This window comes from Mesoplodon mirus, assembly GCF_964341445.2.
Source record: "Mesoplodon mirus genome assembly, chromosome: 7".
Taxonomy (NCBI): domain Eukaryota; kingdom Metazoa; phylum Chordata; class Mammalia; order Artiodactyla; family Ziphiidae; genus Mesoplodon; species Mesoplodon mirus.
In genome coordinates, this window is record NC_138983.1 from 35,743,442 (window position 1) to 35,764,782 (window position 21,341).

General features: G+C 36.3%; 2 protein-coding genes across 6 annotated transcripts in view; one reads left to right on the forward strand and one right to left on the reverse strand.

The window, feature by feature from the left end:
- Positions 1-7,696: 7,696 nt before the first annotated feature.
- On the reverse strand, positions 7,697-12,039 carry JRKL (JRK like). Its single transcript, XM_082628852.1, has 2 exons — positions 9,420-12,039; positions 7,697-7,753 (listed from the first exon to the last, which is right to left on the reverse strand). Exon 1 carries the CDS (start codon positions 11,302-11,304, stop codon positions 9,733-9,735), a length of 1,572 nt encoding a protein of 523 aa, XP_082484978.1. The 5' UTR covers positions 11,305-12,039; the 3' UTR covers positions 7,697-7,753; positions 9,420-9,732.
- Positions 12,040-12,054: 15 nt separating this feature from the next.
- CCDC82 (coiled-coil domain containing 82) overlaps positions 12,055-21,341 on the forward strand; it is a 29,392-nt gene continuing 20,105 nt past the window's right edge. Inside the window, exons 1-4 of one of the 5 annotated variants that reach the window (XM_082628855.1) lie at positions 12,068-12,126; positions 15,780-15,900; positions 16,973-17,706; positions 18,450-18,654. In XM_082628855.1, coding sequence (XP_082484981.1) covers positions 16,987-17,706; positions 18,450-18,654 — 925 coding nt within the window. In that variant the 5' untranslated portion in view covers positions 12,068-12,126; positions 15,780-15,900; positions 16,973-16,986. The other 4 variants (XM_082628854.1, XM_082628856.1, XM_082628853.1 and 1 more) reach the window with 4 other exon arrangements.

The window sequence follows — 21,341 nt, forward strand, 5'->3', positions numbered from 1 at the left end:
AGAGCTCATGCACATACCTGCTCCAAGTCCCAGTACAGAAGTAGCAGCTTGAAAAGCAACTGGGTCATATAAGAAGGAGATTCAGTAACTGATTTTATAGCATGTGCCAGAGGGACAGGGATCTGATGGAACTTTCTCTTGGGATGGAAGTGCTGAGGGGCACACACAGCCTACACAGCGGATAGCCCTGGAGCACCTAGATAAAGTGATTTGCGCCACTGGGCCCCACAGGACACCTCCTACATAAGACCTCTCTTTCAAGACTGGGAAATGTAGCTGATATACCTAATACACAGAAACAAACACAGAGAGAGTTAGGCAAAAGGAAGAAACAAAGGAATTCCTTGCAAACAAAAGAACAAGACAAAACATGGGGGGGGGGGGAATAAATAAGTAAACCAGAGATAAGCAATTTACCAGATAAAGAATTCAAAGAAATAGTAATAAATACGCTCACTAAACTTGAAAGAAGAATAGATGAACTCAGTGAGAATGTCAACAAAGAGATAGAACATGTTAAAAAGAATCAATTAGAACTGAAGGCAATAACTGAAGTGAAAAATACACTAGAGGGAATCAACAGCACATTAGAGGATGCAGAAGAACAAATCAGCAATCTGGAAAACAGGGTAGTAGAAATGACACAATCCAAACAGCAAAAGGAAAAAGAATCCCTCCAAAATGAGGATGGTTTAGCAACTTCTGGGACAACATCAAGCATACTAACATTCACATTATAAGGGTCCCAACAGGAGAAGAGAGAAAAGGACAGAAAACCTATTTGAAGAAATAATGTTTGAAAATTTTCCTAACCTGGCAAAGGAAACAGATATCCAAGTCCAGGAAGCACAGAGAGTCCCAAAAAGAAGAACCCAAAGAGACTTACAACAAGACACACTATAATTAAAATGTCAAAAGTTAAAGATAAATAAAATCTTAAAAGCGGCAAGAGAAAAACAACTAGCTATGTACAAGGCAGCCCCCCATAAGACAATCAGCTGATTTTTCAATGGAAAGTTTATGGGCCAGAAGGGACTGGCACAGTATATTCAAAGTACTGAAAGGTAAAAACTTACAACCAAGAATACCCTACCCATCAAGGTTATCATTCAGAATTGAAAGAAAAATAAAGAGTTTCCCAGACAAGCCAAAGCTAAAGGAATTCATCACCACTAAAGTGTCCTTACAAGAAATGTTTCTTTTATACAAAGAAAAAAAGTCACAACTAGAAAGAAGAAAATTATGAAAGAAAAAACTCACTGGTAAAGACACATATATATTAAAGGTAGAGGATCAACCACCTATAAAACTGGAAAGAAGGCTAAAAGACAAAAGTGGTAAAATCATCGATAGCTAAAATAATTAAAGTGATACACAAAATTAAAGGATATAAAATATGACATCAAACACAAAATGTTGGCTGGGGTGTAAAAATGTAGTTCTTTTAGAATGAGCTCAAACTTAAGTAACCATCAACTTAAAATAGACTTCTTTATACATAGACTGTTATATATTAACCTCATGGTAACAAAAAGCCCAAAACCTATAACAGATAGTCAAAAGATAAAGAGAAAGGAATACAAAAATAACACTCAAGGAAGTCATCAAATTATGAGAGCAAGAGAAGAAGGAACAGAGAAGAACTGCAAAAACAACCAAAAAGCAATTAATAAAATGGCAATAAGTACACACTTACTAATAATTATTTTAAATGTAAATGGGCTAAAGATTCAAGCAAAGACATAGGGTTGCTGAATGGATAAAAAAACAAGACCTATATAAAAGCTGCCTACAAGAGACTCACTTTAGATCTAAAGACACACACAGAATGAAAGTGAAGGGATGGAAAAAGATATTCCATACAAATGGAAATGAAAAGAAAGCTGGGATGGCATACTTATATAAGACAAAATACACTTTAAGACAAAGAATGTAACAAGAGATGAAGAGCATTACATAATGATAAGGGCATAAATCCAACAAGGGGATACAACACTTGTAAATATCTATTCATCCAAAACAGGTTCACTTAAATACATAAAGCATGTATTAACAGACATAAAAGGAGACACTGACAGCAATAAAACAATACTAGGGGACATTAGCACCCTATTTACAGAAATGGATAGATCATTCAAACAGAAAATCAATAAAGAAACAATAGCCTTAAATGACACATTAGATGAGGTGGACTTAATATATTTATACTCAAAATGCCACCAAAAAGAGCCCAATATAGTCACCACATTTTATTGCACTTCACTTTATTGCACTATGCAGATATTGTGGGGTTTTTCTTTTTTCAAATTGAAGGTTTATGGCGACCCTGCATCAAGTACTTCTATTGACACCATTTTTCCAACAGCATTTGCTCACTTCATGTCTCTGTGTCACATTTTGGTAATTCTTTCAACATTTCAAACGTTTTCATCATTATTATATTTGTTATGGTCATTTGTGATCAGTGACTTTTGATGTCACTATTGCAAAAAGATGACAACTAGTTGAAGGCTTAGATGATGGTTACCATCTTTTAGCAATAAAGTATTTTTAATTAAGGTATGTACATTGTTTTTTTTAGATATAATGCTATTGCACACTTATAGACTACAGTATAGTGTAAACATAGCTTTTATATGCAGTGAGAAACCAAAAAGTGTGTGTGAATTGCTTTATTGCAATATTCACTTAATTGTAGTGGTCTGGAATCAAACCCACAATATTTCTGAGGTATGCTGTACACATTCCTTTCAAGTGCACAGCAAACATTCTCCAGCATAGATCACATACTTAGGCCACAAATCAACTCTCAATAAATTTAAGAAGAATGAAATCATATCAAGCATCTTTTCTGACCACAATGGTATAAAACCAGAAATCAATTAAAACAAGAAAACTGGAAAAAATACAAAGATGTGAGGCTAAACAGCATGCTAATAAACCATCAATAGATCAAAAAATATATCAAAGAGTATATCAAAAACGAAAATGAAAACAAAATATTCCAAAATAAAATCTATGGAATGCCAAAAAAAGTAGTTCTAAGAGGAAATTTTATAGCAATACAGGCCTACCTCAGGAAAAAAAAAGTACTCAAATAAACAATCTAACCTGACATGTAAAAGAACTATAAAAAAAAAAAGAGAACAAAGAAAGTCCAAAGTTAGTAAGATGGAGGAAATAATAAAGGTTGGAGTGAAAATAAATGAAACAGACAGACACACACAAAAATAGAAAAGACCAATGAAACTAAAAACTGGTTCTATGAAGAGATAAACAAAATTGATAAACCTTTAACCAGACTTATCAAGAAAAAAAGGAGAAGAAATGAAAGAGAAGTCACAACTGACACCACAGTTTTCATAAAGAAATATATTTTTTTCATAAGAGATTACTATGAAAAATTATACACCAACAAAATGGACAATGTAGAAGAAATGGATATTTTCCTAGAAACATAAAATGCTCCAAGCTGAATCAGGAAGAAATAGAAAATGTGAACACATTGGTCACTAGTAATGAAATTTAATTGGTAATCAAAAAACGCTGAACCAAGAAAAGTCCAGGACCAAATGGCTTCACAGGGAAATTCTACCAAACAGTTAAAGAAGAGTTAATACCTATCCTTCTCAAACTTTTCCAAAAAAATATGAAGCGGAAATGCTTCCAAACTCATTTTATGAGTCCAACATTATCCTGATACCCAAATCAGACAAGGACACCACAAGAAAAGAAAATTACAGTCCAATACCACAGATGAACATAGATTCAAAAATCTTCAACAGGGACCTCCCTGGTGGCACAGTGGTTAAGGATCCGCCTGCCAATACAGGGGACATGAGTTTGAGGCTGGTCCAGGAAGATCCGACATGCTACGGAGCAACTAAGCCCGTGCACCACAACTACTGAGCCTGTGCTCTAGAGCCCGTGAGCCACAACTACTGAAGCCTGCTTGCCTAGAGCCCATGCTCCTCAACAACAGAAACCACCACAATGAGAAGCCTGGACACCTCAAAAAAGAGTAGCCCCCACTCGCCACAACTAGAGAAAGCCTGCACACAGCAACAAAGACCCAACACAGCTGAAAATAAATAAATTAATTAATTTAAAAACCTTCAACAAAATATTAGCAAACTAAGTTCAACAGTACAGTAAAAAGATCATATACCATAATCAAGTGGGATTTATAGGGATGAACGGATGATTCAATATTCACAAATTTAGCTTCCTCATTACTCTACCTCTATACATAGTCTTGACATTATGGTCCATCAAAGGAGCCTGTTATTCTCTTGTCTCCACATCTATTCCACTCACCTTGCAAATTTGTAATCTTGTGGCTCTCAACTTTGGTTGCATACTAGTGATCCTCTGCAACATTAAAAATAAATACACTGTAACTACTCTAAACAAATTGCAATCTGATCCTTTCCAAGGAGGACTCATGCATTGATATTTTTTAAAGCTCCATGGATGATTCTATAAGAATAACTGCAATTATATACTTTTGTTTCAGAAAGGGCTAATTATTCACTAAAATTGTGCACCTTCCCCTTCCATTGTAAAAAGTCATAATTAGGAAGCAGCTGCCTAGTTAGGGGGTTATTCCTGAGCACCCCCGTATCAAGGTAGGGCCAGGTGATGAGTGCTCATCATTAGAACAGAAATACTGCGCATCATTTCTGATAGAAGGAAGTTAAGAAGCAGTGTATATTCTTCATTCTCTTTTTTCCTATCTACTAACTGGATGTAGAAGACTCTAGGGGGTCTAGCAAGCACAAAATCACAAGGTGGAAGGAGCCTGGGCCCATGAATCACAACTTGAAGGAAATCACGCTTCGACAAAGTTTTATATCATCACAAAATTACTCAGAGAAACACATGTATTATAAGTCTCTAAAATTCTGAGGTTTTTTTCATCAGCTAGAGTTACCCAGATCAACAGATAAATTGGTACCTTGAAATGGGGTGCTGCTGTGATAAAAATCTCAAATGTGTGGAATTAATTAGTGATCAGGAAGCAGGCATCAGGGAAACAACTAGCAGAGGCTGGTAAGATGGAATAGCGGTAAAAACATTTTTCAAGTATTACATTCAATAACTTGGAAAGCAGACCAAAAACCTGTAAGCTTGTAACTCTACAGCCATGGCTCTCAACTGAGGATGGTTTTGCCCCCTGGAGGACATTTGGCAATGACTGAAGACAGTAAAACATCGTGAAAATTTTAGTTATTTTTCAAGACCAACTCAATTGTTATGACTTACTCCTCCTATCAGATTATACTACCTTATGTCACTCATATCAGAATTAGTCTTGTATATGCACTCCATCAGAATGTGACACAATTCACTCTTTTTTTTTACATTTGTCTCCTCTTCTCTATTATAAGTCTAATGTAGTCTAATCCATGTATCCCATATATTGCCTAGAATGTCTTACACACAGAAACAATACAATTTGTGTTTGTTGAGTACACATTTGTTGAATGAATATATACTATTCTTCAAAGCACTGATTCTACGGTCCTTGATCTCATAGTCCAGTATTGAGATACACATCAAAAAAATCACTTCACAATACAAGTCTTACAGAATCTGAGGTCTTACAGACACTAGTTTTCACATTATTAGGTGTTCCCAGCGACTGCTACCCTCTGGGCATTCTTTCACCCCCAACTTCTAATTGCATGCGACTAGTTACTGTGTAAACTTGCCAGCTGCCTTAAGTAGGGAAAACAGTTGAGTACATTTCTAAGGAATGTATTCGGTCTAAAGAGTTTGAATGATAGTCTTTTAAGGAGGTTAAGGGTTGGAAAATAAACTCAATTTTAGTACTCGAGTAGCAACAAGGGTACGAAAAACAGAAACCGCTATGGCTAACCATAGGAAGAAGTGGTCAGAGGCAAGGGCATCAGGAAAGGCTAAGAAAGGTGATATATATATAGAGAGAGAGATAAGAAAAGATAATTATCTACTTTGATATTACAGACCAATATAGATTAGCTTCATTTGGCACTGTTAAAAACTCCTTAGCTCATCTAGTTGGCTCTGACATTAGGATGCTAATGGACAGTTTACTATATATGGAAAGCAAAACAACAATTTAAATTTCCCTTCCAGACTGAAATACTGCTTCTCAATTGAAGATACAAATCTGGACTTCAGGGTGACTGGAGACAGATTTGGGATCATAAGCATGCAGGTAATGGAAATGGATGAAGTCACTCAGGAGTAGTAAAAACCAAAAAAAGAAAAGCTGAAAATGTAGAGGATATACAGAGTAGAAGCCACTGAAGGAATTAATAAGCAAACTAAATCATTATGGTTTCCTCACATAATCCATATCACATTATGTTGGCTGTTTTATATGAGTTTACAATTAAACCAGATGGCTTTGTTTTTTCTCAAATACATTATTTTTTCCACCTTGATTTCAAGATCTTTAGTACATGAACCACTCTTCTCTGCCTTTATATTTTCCTAAACGCATCACCCCCAGTAGTCAATGAACTTTTGATTCACTGAATTTAAACCTGGCAAGGAATTCCACTCCTTTCACCCATCCACCCCCCAAAAGCCCAAATCTCTCATAAAAGGGAAGTTTCTAAATTCCTGCATCAATCTCTGCAAGGTAATCCTACCCTCACAGCATTCTTGGCTACTAGGAGTGTGGGTTTAGAGAAACATTCAGTTCATCAAGGCTCATCAATGGGAAAACCTGGTAAGACTAGAGAGAACATGACCCTATGGCTAATTTCTTAATAGAGCAATAGAAAGCCAAAGAGCCTTCGGTGGGGCATTGAGGGAAGAGGCATTAGAAACTAAGACTTTATGACTTTGGGGCAGATATGGTACCCAAACAGCTTCTGGTGTCATCCACCAAATGGTCCCAACTACTGATCAAATGCATTCAACTTGGTGCTGACGGCTTAACATTCCAAACGTGAAAAGGAGAAAAGCAGAGATTACAGGGACCATCTACGAATGAGCAACACATACCAGTAACCTGGGACTAGGATGTTAAAATTCACATCATTACAAAACAAACCTCCCTGTAGGCCACATTTCCTTTTAATTTTCTTCTTCTCATCTAACCACCCTCTCTTTTATTTGAACCTAACGGTCATTCTCTTCCCCATATCATCTCATTTGGGGGTTTATTTTTTTTCCCCTTTGATCTGTATGGATCTGAGTGTATACATGCTAATGTGCCTTTGGTGGTAGTGGTTTACAACAACTTTGGGAAGGCAAGACTTTCATGTTGGGACTATACTGTGCCAACTCTTCAATTCTCTTTGAGATTACCTCATGAACTAAAGAGAAAGGTTTGCATGAATTGTTTTCCCAATGGTGGGTTTTAAATTGCTGAAGTGAGAAAGGATCCTTACTGAGCACAGCTAACCAGAAATCAAAAAAACCAGATGATCCCAATTTCAAATGCTACTAGGTTGTGGATAAACAGGGAAATGGAGAGTAGTGCAAGAGGAAGGCTAACCTCATAAAAGGGTAAAAGGAAAGGGCAATCGCTGCCACAAGTGCACTGAAAAATAGATAAGTAAATTCAGACACTGGTGGCAGGTGGCGGAGGAAGGTGGCAAGGAATAAATGTTGAAGATTGGAAAGGTTAAGAGGTTAGCCTAGGTTGGATAAAATAAATGTAGGCTTTGGCATCAAATACCTGGGTTTGAATTCTTACCTGTAGTCAAGTGATCTTCAGCAATTAAGAGTATAAGCTGAGCATCAGTATTTCCACCTAATTCATAATTTTAGGGTTACTGATATAAATACACTGCTTAGAACACAACATAGTATTCAGTAATTGGCAGCTTTTATAATTATGTTTAAGGATAGAAGAGTCCAAAACAGAACTTTTAGTTTACCATTGTTGGCAGCTTTCAGAAAAGAGAAAGTAGCTACAAACCAAAGAAAGAAGAGCCAGTCTCTCACAGGATAGAGAGTCACAAGATTCACACTCAAGGCCACAAAACAGTGAACCTTTTACTAGATATTAAAGTTTAAAACCATACAGCTTAACAGTAATGTTAATTTTACCACTAGGTGGCAATGATACAGCTGAATTTCACTGACAAGGTTAATTTTAAAAACAGTGAGCAAATCCAGACAGAAATTCCAAGAAGCTTTTTAGTACATATTTTCATTTTAGAAAAATGAAAAAAAATTTATATACAATTTAATTTATAGCAAAATGTGTAATTATCTGATTCAATATGTATGTTAACTTCTGAGGCAATTCATGCAACAAATACAATTTTTAAACAGTTCTGGTCACAGATAAGTCTTTTTAAAAAACCTAGACATATATCTTGAAGAGAACAGAAATTATGGAAAGCTACAAGTATTTTTGAAGCTTTAGAGTTCTAAGAAAGTCATTATAAAATGCAAAGTATTTCAATAAAAAAGTTAAGTCTTTCAAAAATGACTGATAGAGAACAATTCTTTTTTTTTTAATTTAGGGCCAAAATATGAAATAATATGCAGACATTTTGCTTTTAAATTACAAACGAAATTAATTTTCATATAGGTAATATCTTTTCAATGTCTTGAATAAAACTACATTGTTAAGCAAGTTTATCAAAATTCTAACGAATTCAGGAATACCTTTTTACAAATGTCAAAATAATAAATGATGTAATTCCTTAGAATCTGCACTTTCCATAATTATTTCTGCTTTCTTCATAAAAGATAATTTACAGATTATTAAAAATAAAAACTTTATTCATTTCTTTTCATATCAAATAAAAGGAGAAGGTATGATGAACTTTCTCAAATTATAGACATTTTCAAGTGCATAGTAAAAAAACCCAAAAAACAAGAAACTTTCAAATACCCAGGATATTCCCTCACATATAGGGTGGGAGCTCACATCACCACATGTAACATTATAAAACCTGTACTATAATTAGATGAATAAATAATAAACCTATACTGTTATCCAATTAATAATATAATTTTTAAAAAGACCCAATTAAAACGAGCCTATTTATTCCCTTTTTATAAATAACCTAACGTTCCCTAAACTTTCCACTCCCAGTTTCTACAAATGAATGTCAGAATATCTTATATATAAGATTTCCAATAGTTTTCTAATTTAGCAATCACTTCCTATATTTACTTTATTTCCAGAATAAAGTCCCCCCCAAACAAATGTAAGAAAAGCATGATTTCTAAGTTATTTTATTAATTCATAAATCAGTTTCCCCTTCATTTTGAACTTCATTTTGAATTATTATAGGTCACCCTGAAATCTAACAATATAGATATTTCTCATTCCATCAGTGTATACAAACATACAAAACAACCAACCACTTAAGATGGTTAGCACAAAGAAAGATTACTGTGGCAGCCCTCACAAATCAAACAAAAGATTTCAGGAAAGTGCTCAATCTGTTCACTGTTACCTGTAACTTCTGCCAGAAAATTTATGGACTGCCACTGTCATGGGAGGGATAATTGTAGACCTACAAAAGTGAATACATACGTATGTGTAATTTATACCTATAAAGAATCAGTTTCTGATTATCTACACAGATAAAGGGATAAGAGACAGATGCTGCAAAACACATAATCCTCAAACCACTTCAGATACATTTTTCGTATCTGTATTTCACAGGGCTGTGTCTGAGAATTCAGAACACAAAGAAAATTAAGCCATATTGCAGAGATCAAGAGTTACACAATTACCAAAACAATGGTAATGCTGATATGCCATTACTAACTTGAGTTTGTCATCTTCTGTTTATTTCTGATGGTGGCTCGAAGTTTACGTATCACCAGTCTATCAGGCAGAATCATATCACCTTGTTGTTCTAGATAATCCAATAAATTTTCAGTCCATTGGAGAGCAGCTGCATGATTAATATGTTTCTCTGGAATCAGTTCTATTTCCTCCTCTTCATTTTCACTGGATTCGTCTGTCTGACCTTGTGCTCTTCTGATGATTTCACTGTCAGTTAAGACTTCATAGCCTGGTTCAGTACTGTCCACTTCAAGCCATTTTTCAACGTTCTCAGGAGTCACATTTTCCAATCCTTTGGTGTGTTGTAAAATGGTAGTCACAGCAGCCACTGAGATATCTTCTTCATCAAAGTTCAGGCTTTCTTTTTCCTCTATGGTAGGGAGAATCTTCTTCCATGCTCTGCTAATGGTAACTGGCTTTACTAAATTCCATGCCATTGCTATTTCATAAAGTGCATCTAGCAGAGTTAGTTTCTTCCAGAATGATCTCAGGTCATTGCCTTCTTCCAAGTTGTTCTGGAGAAGACCTGCACGATAGTTTCTCTTCATTGTAGCTATGACTCCCTGATTTGAGGGCTGAATCAACGAAGCCACATTAGGTGGTAAATATTTAGCAAATATTTGGCCATCATCTGACCTCAGGACATTTTCATTTGGATGTGTTGGTGAATTATCCAACAAGAGCACAGCCTTTTCTTGCAAGCCTTTGGATCTTAAGTGCTCGCGAACTTGTGGCACAAAGATCTTATCAAACCATTGTCGGAAAATGGAAAGATCCATCCATGCACCTTTTTGGCTGAAATAAGAGACTGGCAGGTTTGAGGTGTCAGTTGACTTGAAGGAGCGAGGTTTCTTTGCTTTCCCCACAACACAAAGCTTAAGTTTGTGTAAACCTGTTGCATTGGCACAACACATGATAGTGACTCTTTCTTCAATTGACTTGTGCCCAGCGGCTGTGCATTTACCTTTGATTACTGAAGTCCTGGAAGGCAAGCATTTCCAGAACAGTCCAGTTTCATCTGCATTGTAGATCTGTTCCGGTTGCAAATTCTCTCGTTCAATAAAGTCTCGAAAGTTGTTGCAAAAATCTTCCACAGCTGTCTCATCTCCACTTAATCTTTCGTTTCTAATATTAATCTCTCTAATGCTGTGCCGCTGCTTAAAACGAGTTAACCAACCGGCAGAGGGGTTAAAATCACCATCCATTCCCAAAGCATAAAAGAAGAACTCTGCCCTTTTTGCACAAATTGGTCCAGACACGGGATTCCCTTTTGCTCTTTGCTGGTTGAACCATTCCAGCATTGCTCTGTCCAGTTCCTCATACATGGATGGCTTCATAGATTTCCTCTTGGCCAGAAGACTTGTGGAATCAGAACTGCTTGCATAAGTTATAATCTTTTCCTTATTTTTTCTTATATCCCGAACTGTTGTCTCGCCAATTCCATAAATCACTGCCAGTTGTTTGGAAGAACCTCCATCTTCAAGTTTCTTTATTATATCAAGCTTATCTTTAATAGTTAACACCACACGCTTCCGTTTCCCTGACATGGTGAGGCTCTGGGACTCAGGGACTCACCCCAGACTCACACAGAAGCAATCCTCTAAATCCTGCCTTCTCTCACAGACTCACTTTAACACAGCCTTACACACTCAGTCTTTCAACCTTACCAGGCACCTGGTGGCCCTGACCCCTTCCCTGGCTGGGCTGGGCTGGGCTGGCAAAGAGACGGCAAAGGACGATCAGAGGGGCGGAAGTCTGAGAGAACAGGCCTTTAACTTTAAATGGGCAGTAGAGGAGGCCCCAAGTCACCGCGGATAATCCAGATTACAAATATTTGTTTTATTCCCCCAGTGGCCGCGAGAAAGACTATAACCCCATCGTGACCACAAGCCTCCTTCACGCCCAGATCCTGGGTCAACGGCCGTCACTAACCCCCGCCACACCCCAAAGTTACAGCAGAGAGCGGAAGAGCCAGGGAGTCGGGGACTGGCCCCCTTCCCCAGGGGGACGGTTACGTTGGATTCCTTCCCCAGCAGTCAGCCCCTTCCACCGCAAGCCCCACTTCCCCGCGTTGGCGTACTTTGCCTACACAGCCTTTCCCGTTCCTCACTGCCCGCCGAGCCCCCTCTCCCCACCTCAGTTGGAACCAGGACCCCGTAACGCTCCCTGCCTAACGCGCGGCGACCGCTCCTCCCCCGACCACAAGCTCCCGGAAACGCCCCCTCCCACCGCCGGCCCCGCCCCTCGCCCCTCCCAGAGGCGGGACTTCCTCCCGTCCCCGGAAGGAGGAGGAGCGTCGTCAGTCTGGACTGGGTGCCTGGGCGGAGGCAAAGGTGGAGGCGGATGTAGAGCCAGAGGAGATTTGAAAGGTGAGGGCGCGGGTGCGGTGCGGGCCAGCTCGGGGCGGGGACTCGCTCCCGCTCCGGCTGCTAATGGTTTATTAGAAGGGCGGGGATAAAAAATTCCCGCCGGCGCTCTCGGGGTAGGCGGGACGGCTCCCCTACGCTCGTCGCTCCACTTGCGGGCCGCCGGGGCAGAGCTGCAGTGGGCGGGGTGCCAGTTCCTTCCGCGAAGGGGAAGTGGGCAGGTCTGATGCGCGGGGCTCTGCGGGTGATTTCGCGGGTTTCTGGCTCTTCCAAATCCTTGTTTGTTTTCTGGGGACCGAGCTCCTCTAAAGTCCGGGGGTTGGTGACGTCCCGCGCACGTCATCGCGAAGCTGTGTCAGAGGGTCCCGTTTCTTAGCTACGGTGCCTCCTCCCTCCTGGGGCTGAGTAGCAGACGGGCGGGCGATCTGCGCCAGGTGTCTGCGTCCCGCCGAGGAGACAGGTTTGTAATCATGAAAATGACTGTGGTGTTAACTCCCGAGAGGCTCTGTTCCTTCCTAGGCCCCCTCATCCCTGCTGAATTTAGCGAACCATCTTCAGTGTTACAGATTTTAATGAATACTATAGTTGTCGGAGATGGCAAGCTGGCAGGCTCCACTCTATGCGAAATTGTGGAGTACTAAACCGTAATTCTAAGTGGGAGACATTGGCTTTCTTCCCTTTATGTTTTTCATATTTTCCTATTTCCCATTTCTGTTTTGTTGTGCTGCCCTGTTTTCCAGCCAATGGAAGAACTATATAAATTTATTCACAGCAATGCGATAACAACAAAAAAAGAATCATATTCTGTAGCCCTTAAATCATGTATTACGCTGGCTTGTTTTGGTGTCCCAAGTAATCTCGTCAGATTGTAAGCTCCTTGGGAGCAGAGACCGTGTTGTTGAAATCTAGAAACGCCACAGCTCCGAGCATGTGCAGGCACATAGTATACATTCAATGACTGTTTCTTTGGTTTATTAAGGTTTCCTCTCCAAACTTTCATATAAAAGAAAACATCAAGAGGGGAAATGTTTTACAAATAGGATGCATCCCTTCTGGTGAAATTTCAAGTAATGGCTGGGGTTCCACCGCCCTTCAAATTTTTAAGTGTAAACTACCACCTACATTGTTCATAGGGCAAGTCGATGATTCCTAGAATGAATCTTTTCTTGATGAATTAACCTCAAAGTCTAGAATAAAGGATATTTCTGATGAGAAATTCAGGTGGCATCAAAGTACCCTTTTTAGTTGTAGAGTTACCGTGCTAGAGAAAGAACACAAGCCTTATGGGTTATCGCCTTGACATTCTTTGGCAGACAAGATAGTATGTGCTATTTACATGATTTTAACCATGAAACACAAAGATGTGATAGTATTGATCATCTTCATTCACTTATTTAATGCTCTCTGTGTGGAGTCTCTGTTTTTCTCTTTGCCTAAAGGTAAGGTATCATTAAAGAAGCTTGATTAAACTTTCATTTAAAAAAATTGAGTGTATACTCAACATATATAGAAATTACATTCATTTGCATGGATTATTTTCTGAGTGAATTATAATGATCAAGAGATGTCTTACCCATCAGCCTAGCTTTATCTTCTCATTTCTCTCCTCAGGTTCAGTTCGCTCACCTTTTCCCTCTGTCATCCTTCCCTCCCCAGCTCAAGCAGTAAAAGTATCCACATTTAAAAAGAGGAGCCAACCATAATCAAATTATCTTCCTTTTCAATAACAGATTTTTTGACATTATTGATATAAACAGCAATTTTGAAATATGAAACGCCCTGGAAATTTGGCAGTTGGCCAAATGAAATTTGATTTGTTTACATAAAATTTGCCTCCTTAAACATTCAATACTGCAGCTTTCCAAAATAAAATTTTTCTCATCAGAGACTGCCTTTCTTTGGAATCTTTACTTTTTGACTCAGTGGGGAATCCCTTAAATTTTGTGGTCAGTATCATCAGTAAGGTGGTAGAGGGAAGTCTGCAAATTTTCATCTCTTTTGCACATTCTTTTCTTGCCTGTTAGATAAATAATTTACAGAAGTTTCTGGCCTAATTCATGTGCACTAAAATTCAGTTGCGTAATTTAAAAAGCATGTTTGTAAACTCTTAGTCAAACTATTTTAATGATTATTTCCAGAAACTAAAATTTATCCTGAATGAGAGATAAAATAATGACTTTTTGAAGGCATAATTTTTCCTACCTTGTACAAATATAATATTGGCAGCAGTCATTGTGTAGCACTGGATGGGGAATCAGGAGACGTGGTTTCTAATCCCTGCTCTGTCACTAACGAGCTGTGTGATCTTGGGTAAGTCATTTAAACTCTACATCCTTGGCTTTGATTTTTATAAATGAAGATAGATAATGTCTTCCTTTTAGGATCATTGTCAGGATTTTAAAATATATATTTTTAAAATATATATTAAAAATATCATTGTCAGGATTTTAAAATATATTTGAAAATGCACTGAAAATTACTATACATATAGCGTTTTTTAATAGCTTAACTCTGTGCAGTCATAGGTATTTGAATAGTGTGACATTCTTAATCATTTCTATCATTGTCATAGGAATCACCGCTTGAAATTATAACTGTCTTTTGCACATCGTATAGTTCTGTAAGATAATCATCTAGTGTGTATGAAACTGCTTTTGAGTACTAATAAAATCATCTTTCACTTTCATATTCCTCCTGTCCATACTTTAGTGTATCTACTGAGGCCATATCTGTCTTTTGTTTTCATAAACTTGTTTTCATTATTTCTCCCAATTCAGACAGATTTATAAAAAAGCCTTACCTTCTTATTGTAGTGTAAAGCACATGCACAGTTAGCTTATGCAAATTTATAACTATATATGCTTAAAAAATACTTCTTTGTATTATATGGCTTCAAAATATAACCTGCCTAGTTTATCTGGTGTTTAATAAAAAGAAAAAAAAACAGTAATCTGTTTAAAACCTGAAAGAGAAACTGGGGGGACATATTTTGCAGCAGTATGGTATACAATAATCCATACTTTGAAGAATAATATAGAGATCTTTAAAAAGAGTAATTTTGACCACACACAGTTTTATTCTTTGCTGATTTTAATATAAACCTTCTGTAAAATACAACCTAATTGTAATTTCAAGTAGCAGAATATTTGGTCTATGGACTAGGATTTGGTAGATCGCTGTTACAGTGCTGAATGTATCTTGTAGCAGTTACTGTCATAAGGTCTCCTACATTATAATTTCTTGTGTATAATCTCAGCAACTGTTGTTGTTCTGATTTTATATGAGTTGTTACCATTATAGAAGCAGTCACATTGCCTTATAAACATAACAGAATTTGTACAATGAAATGGGTGGTATCTCCCCACCAACTAAAACGATAATCATCATGGGAAGCTATAAACTTGGTTCAGTAACACTGCCATTGCTCAAAAAATTTCTGGCTTTCTAGTTTTGGAATTACCATCACAGAGTTTGCAGCATATTTTAAAAATATCTTTAATAGTAGTTAATCTTCATCTTTTCAAATTCCCTTTCATTTCTGGAAGCTGGTAACAGTCCCTTATAACTAAGACAAGCGAATAAAGTGGATATTTAAATGTCTTTTTGGGATAAGAAATGAAGTGTGATTATTTTCATATTTTTTGAAAATAAAATAGAAAATCTCCAGAATATTCTGTGCCATGGTGGAAATATTGGAACAATCAGCCTCATAACGTGATTTCTTTGAAGGAGACAGCACTCAATTGAATACATAAGTTCTTATATGCGTATTATGAGGTCAGTCTCATTGCATCGTGATCATATTTCTATTTTCCTTAGCAACCACAGAAGTATATATATGTTACCGTTTTTTAGTTAAATTGTCTCTAATTGTTCTTTTACTGTATACTTGTGATAATTTTGATGGAGTTTACCCTTTTCTGAATCAGGAACTTAGATCATTTGTTTTCCTTCCCAATACCATGCTCTGCTTCACCATGAAACTTTTTTGTTTTTTCACCTATGTTACTGGATTGTTAGTAAGTTTTCTATTGGATTATATTGTATCTTTAACTTTTAATGGATTAAAGCCATTGCCATTTTACTAAAATATATGGAGGCTGAAATCTTAGTAGATAAGTTATTGCTCAGTTTTGCACTGTTATCTATTTTATGTCACTTAGTACTTTATAACTTTCTTCATATAAATGTTTAACTTTTATGTTATAATTCATGTAATTTCTCTATTCAGAATCCTTCTTTGCTTATGGGAGGAATCATTCTATAATTCCACCCTACCTTTCTATACTGGTCTCTTTTTTCCAGCATAAAGCCTTTTTTCCCACCTTTTTGGTCACACTTATTTACTAAACATGTCATGTTCATTCTCAGTGCCAAAGTTTTGACTTTATCATTTTTTCCTGAAATCCCTTTGTCTTTCATTCTTTCTGTTCAAATTTAGTCAATTCTTCAGCGGTCTATCAGATCATATCTGTTCAATAAAATTTTCAGTGAAACAATTGCTGTTCTGATCTTCCTGCATCTTTACACTTTTATTGCAGTTATTTTTTTTATCACTCATTTGGTACTAAATGAATACTACCTTGCATTTTTCTTAATTATGAACCTCTATCAGCACAGCATACAACATAATTCAGAATAGATGTTCATATGATGATTTCATAGATCAATAAATTATTTGTTCTATAATTTGTTATGCAAATTATGCAACCATCTTCACTCAGATATTTCATGTGATTTACCTTTGTGAACCATTTAATAACACCAAATAAATATAGTTTGTACCATAAATGCATTCATTGTTGTAATCTGGTTATATTATTATATTCCTAATAACTTTATTTTGTAGAAGCTTAAGTGAAAATGGTACATATTAGAAGACATGAAACAAGGCAAAATTCTAAAACTCAAGAGTGTGAACAGAAATCTCGAGTGGATTGGAGGCGGACTAAAAGAAGTAGTCTCTCACAATTATGTGATAGTGATGATGAGCTTGAGAGTGATGAGGAGCTTGATAGTGATGAAAGTGTTGACAATAATGAAAGTGTTGACAGTGACGAAGAACCTGATAGTAATAAGGGGCTTGATAGTAATAAGAAGCCAGAAAATGAAAGAGAGCTTAAATTAATTAAAGTTGAAAGTGAAGGAAACAATAGTAAGCATCTCATTAACACTGGCAACAGTTCAACATATGAAGAAGAAAAGAACAAAACCAAACATGGAAGTATTGACTTACCAGATCATGAAAAGCATTCAGGTCAAGAGGAAGATGATCTCAACAAACACTCTGGACAAATAACAGAGGAGGATTTAGAAGAAGAACACATCAAGCGAGGGAAGAGAAAAAGGATCTCCTCTGTGATGTACGACAGTGATGAAAGTGACGACAGTGATATCCTAGTTAGAAAAGTGGGCGTTAAACATCCACGTAGAGTGGTTGAAGATGAATGTTCTTCAGTGGAGATGGAGCAAAAAGAACCTGAAAAAACTTTAGCTGCAAGAAAGCGAGAACAGCTCCAGAAACTGCAAGACCTCTCAAAACAGAGATCTCGTCAGAGACACAGTAGTAGTAGAGATTTTGAGGTGTGTTATATTTTATTGGTTTTGTTACTGTTTTTAACTTTTTATTTAAGTATTTTATAAAAATCAAAGGGCTGAGTCTGTTCTATTTCACAATAATTCTAAAATTTATTTTTTAGTCAAGTTCCCTTAAACATGTTTGATTGCAGTATTGTATCTAATAATATTTTTTTATGAGCCTCATTCTTTCACTCTTTTTTAAAATTGAAAGACTTCTTTAAAATTTGGTCTTTCCTGTTTTTAATTTCTACTTATAATTCTAATGTCGATTTTAAACATTTTATTTCACTAACCAGGGTATATTATCTTCTTCCTAATTTCAAAAGTTCAACATTTAACATGACAAGATTTTTTTAACCTTAAAATATAAAATTAATTTCTACAAATCATTTTTTATTTCAGATTTAATCTTTTAATTTCACATCCATACTGACAATTTTTTTTCTTTTTTTGTTCTTTTTTTTTTTTTTTTTTTTTTTTTTTTTTTGCGGTACGCAGGCCTCTCACTGTTGTGGCCTCTCCTGTTGTGGAGCACAGGCTCCGGACGCGCAGGCTCAGCAGCCATGGCTCACGGGCCCAGCCACTCCGCGGCGTGTGGGGTCCTCCTGGACCGGGGCACAAACCCGCGTCCCCTGCATCGGCAGGCAGATTCTTAACCACTGTGCCACCAGGGAAGCCCCATACTGACAATTTTTTAAAGGTACACTTTACTAAAAATACTAAAAGGTATGTTTTAATTTAATTAGGACTCTGAAAAGAAATCCTGCCCAAGCAGTGATGAAAATGATGAGGAGGGGGAGGAGGAAGATGATTATGAATATGATGAAGATGGAGATGATTATATTATTGATGACTTTGTAGTGCAAGATGAGGAGGGTGATGAAGAGAATAAAAGCCAACGAGGAGAAAAATCGACATCACAACTGAAATTAGTAAAACAGAATTCTCTTTGTAAGTTAAATATCAAGAGAATGTTTTATGACTTGTTCTAATCATGATATTATACTAAGTATCAAATCAGCCTTTTACTATCATGTTCTAAATCATTGATTAGGAACCATGGTTTCATTTTCAGGTAAATTTGTCTAATAATAGTTTATTTTAGTGGTTTTGAGAACCCTTTACACTCTTAAAAATAATTGAGGACCCCAAAGAGCTTTTGTTTCTGTGGGTTGTATCTATCAACATTTACCATTGTAGAAATACAAGAGAAATTTAAAATATATCTATTAATTAAATGACTTAAAATAACTCGTTTAATGTGATAAGCTCATTACATATTAATATAGATAACATTTTTCTGAAAAATAACTATTTTTCTAAAAAATGAGAAGAATGGCATTGTTTTACATTTTAATAAATATATTTAATGTCTAGCTTAACAGAAGGCAGCTGGGTTCTTATATCAGCTTTTGCATTCGGTCTGTTGTGATATTTTGTGATATTAGGTTAGATGAAAGCAATTTTGTTTCACACAGATAAGTAGCTGGAAAAGGGAGGATTGTTTTTAAAGCATTTTAAAAATAATTGTGGATATTCTCATTTGACACCACACCAAAATTCAACAAGTAGTAGTTTCTTAAAGGTTAGTTTGCAGTATGGAATGTGAAAGCATATGAATGAACTTTTAGTACTTACATTCCATTCCATTGGTCTGTCTTGTAATTTGAATGGATCTTTTACCCATGCATGATTTTGTAACATCATGCACTGATCATTTGGAAAATATTGGTTCACTGGGTTATGTAGCTTTTCCATATTTTGACACATTTCATTATACAGTATTTGAGAAATCACATTCATTAATATCACCACCAATCTCATCAGAAAATTCTTTAGGTATTGGGAAGTTGTCAAGCTCATAGTAACAAATACAAGTTTTTCAAAATTCTAATTTCTACTCAAAAATCTGTTTTTTATCTTCGGTAACAAATACTGTGAGTTCTTGAAATGACAGTTTCTCTTTGTTCATTTTTGACAAAATATTTGACAAATGCCTGAATAACATAGTTGGTCAATAGTTCTCTCAAGTAAACATGGTGTTTCAAGTAAACCTGGCAAATGAGGCTTTTTTAACTCCCAACTCAAAGTACGATATTACACTTGATATGCAGCACAAGTGCTTTATCCATACTTCCCATTTCATTTCACTGAATACAAAAAAGGTGTATACTCAAGATTCAAGATTTAATAAAAGTAATAATTTTTACTGCTTCATCAAGGACATTCTTAAGTGAAAGTAGGTTTTTTACTGAATGCATAGCAATGATTATAATGATTACTAGTAGTTTGGTTCTGTAGCCATGATTCATGTTAAGGAGTCAGCTGCCTTATCCATAGTTACTTTTGCAACAACATTGAAAATGTCAACATGGTGAAACAGCAGATAATTATCTTAGTGTTATTGCTTTGACCTCACTGGTCCCCTTAAATGGACTAGGAGACTTCCAGGGGTCTACAGATCACACTTTGAGAACCACAGGTGTTATCTGATCTTTTGAAGTGACACTCAGTGAAACCTATCAGGAAATTAGAATCTTTTATATTTTCACACAATGAAAATATAAATAATAGGGCCCTGAAAATTTAGGATGTCTTTAAATATGTATTATTGTTCTGATCCCTATAATTGTACATAAATTTAAAGACTTTTTTATGACGTTTTACAACTCTGGTACAACTCTGTTGGATGAAAACATTTTTTTTCTTCAAGAATGCATTTTTTCCAAAAAAAATTAAAGGGCATATTTACTAAAGTTAAGTGTAATATGGTTCAAATTAGATACCATGATTTAGATAAATTAGTAGATTGAGGGATGAATCAAATTTCAAGAAATGTATCAGTTACAGAAATGCCAGTGATAAGCATCTGTGTACTGAAAGTTAATGACTATTTTCCTTATGTCAGTAGGCACCGGTTCACCTGCCATCTGGACATTTGAATCTCAGGAAAACTCAATTAGGAAGTGTCCCATCATTCTGGATATTAATATCTAGAATGTGATAGGACATTTACTGAGAGATACCCACTCATAAATACTCCTGTTAATTAATGAAAATAAAAGTCCACCACATGGGAACTATTTTAACTTTCTTCTCTATCCTACACTTTTATGCTTACTTTTGTTTTTTTAAGGGAGGTTTTAGATTTACTGAAAAGTTGAGTAGAAAGTACAGAGAGTTCCTATATAACCCCTCATTCAGAGTTTCCCTGTTATTAACATCTTGGATTAGTTTGGTACATCTGGTGCAATCGATGAGCCAATATGAATACATTATTAACTGTAGTTCATAGTTTGTGTCGGGGCTCACTCTTTGTGTTGTACATTCCATGGATTTGAGAAATGTATAATGATGCAACAGGTATCCACCATTACAATATCAGAATAGTTTCACTCTCCTAAAAATGCCTTGTTCACCACCTACTCATCCCTCCCTCCCTCCCACCCCAGAACCCCTATCAACCACTGACCTTTGAAATGTCTCCATAGTTTTCCCTTTGCCAGAATGTTTTATAGTTGGAATCATACAGCATGTAGCCTTTTCAGGTTGGCTTATTTCACCTAATAATGCATTTAAGTTTCCTCCATGTCTTAATGTGCATGATAGCTCATTTCTTTTTATTACTGAATAATATT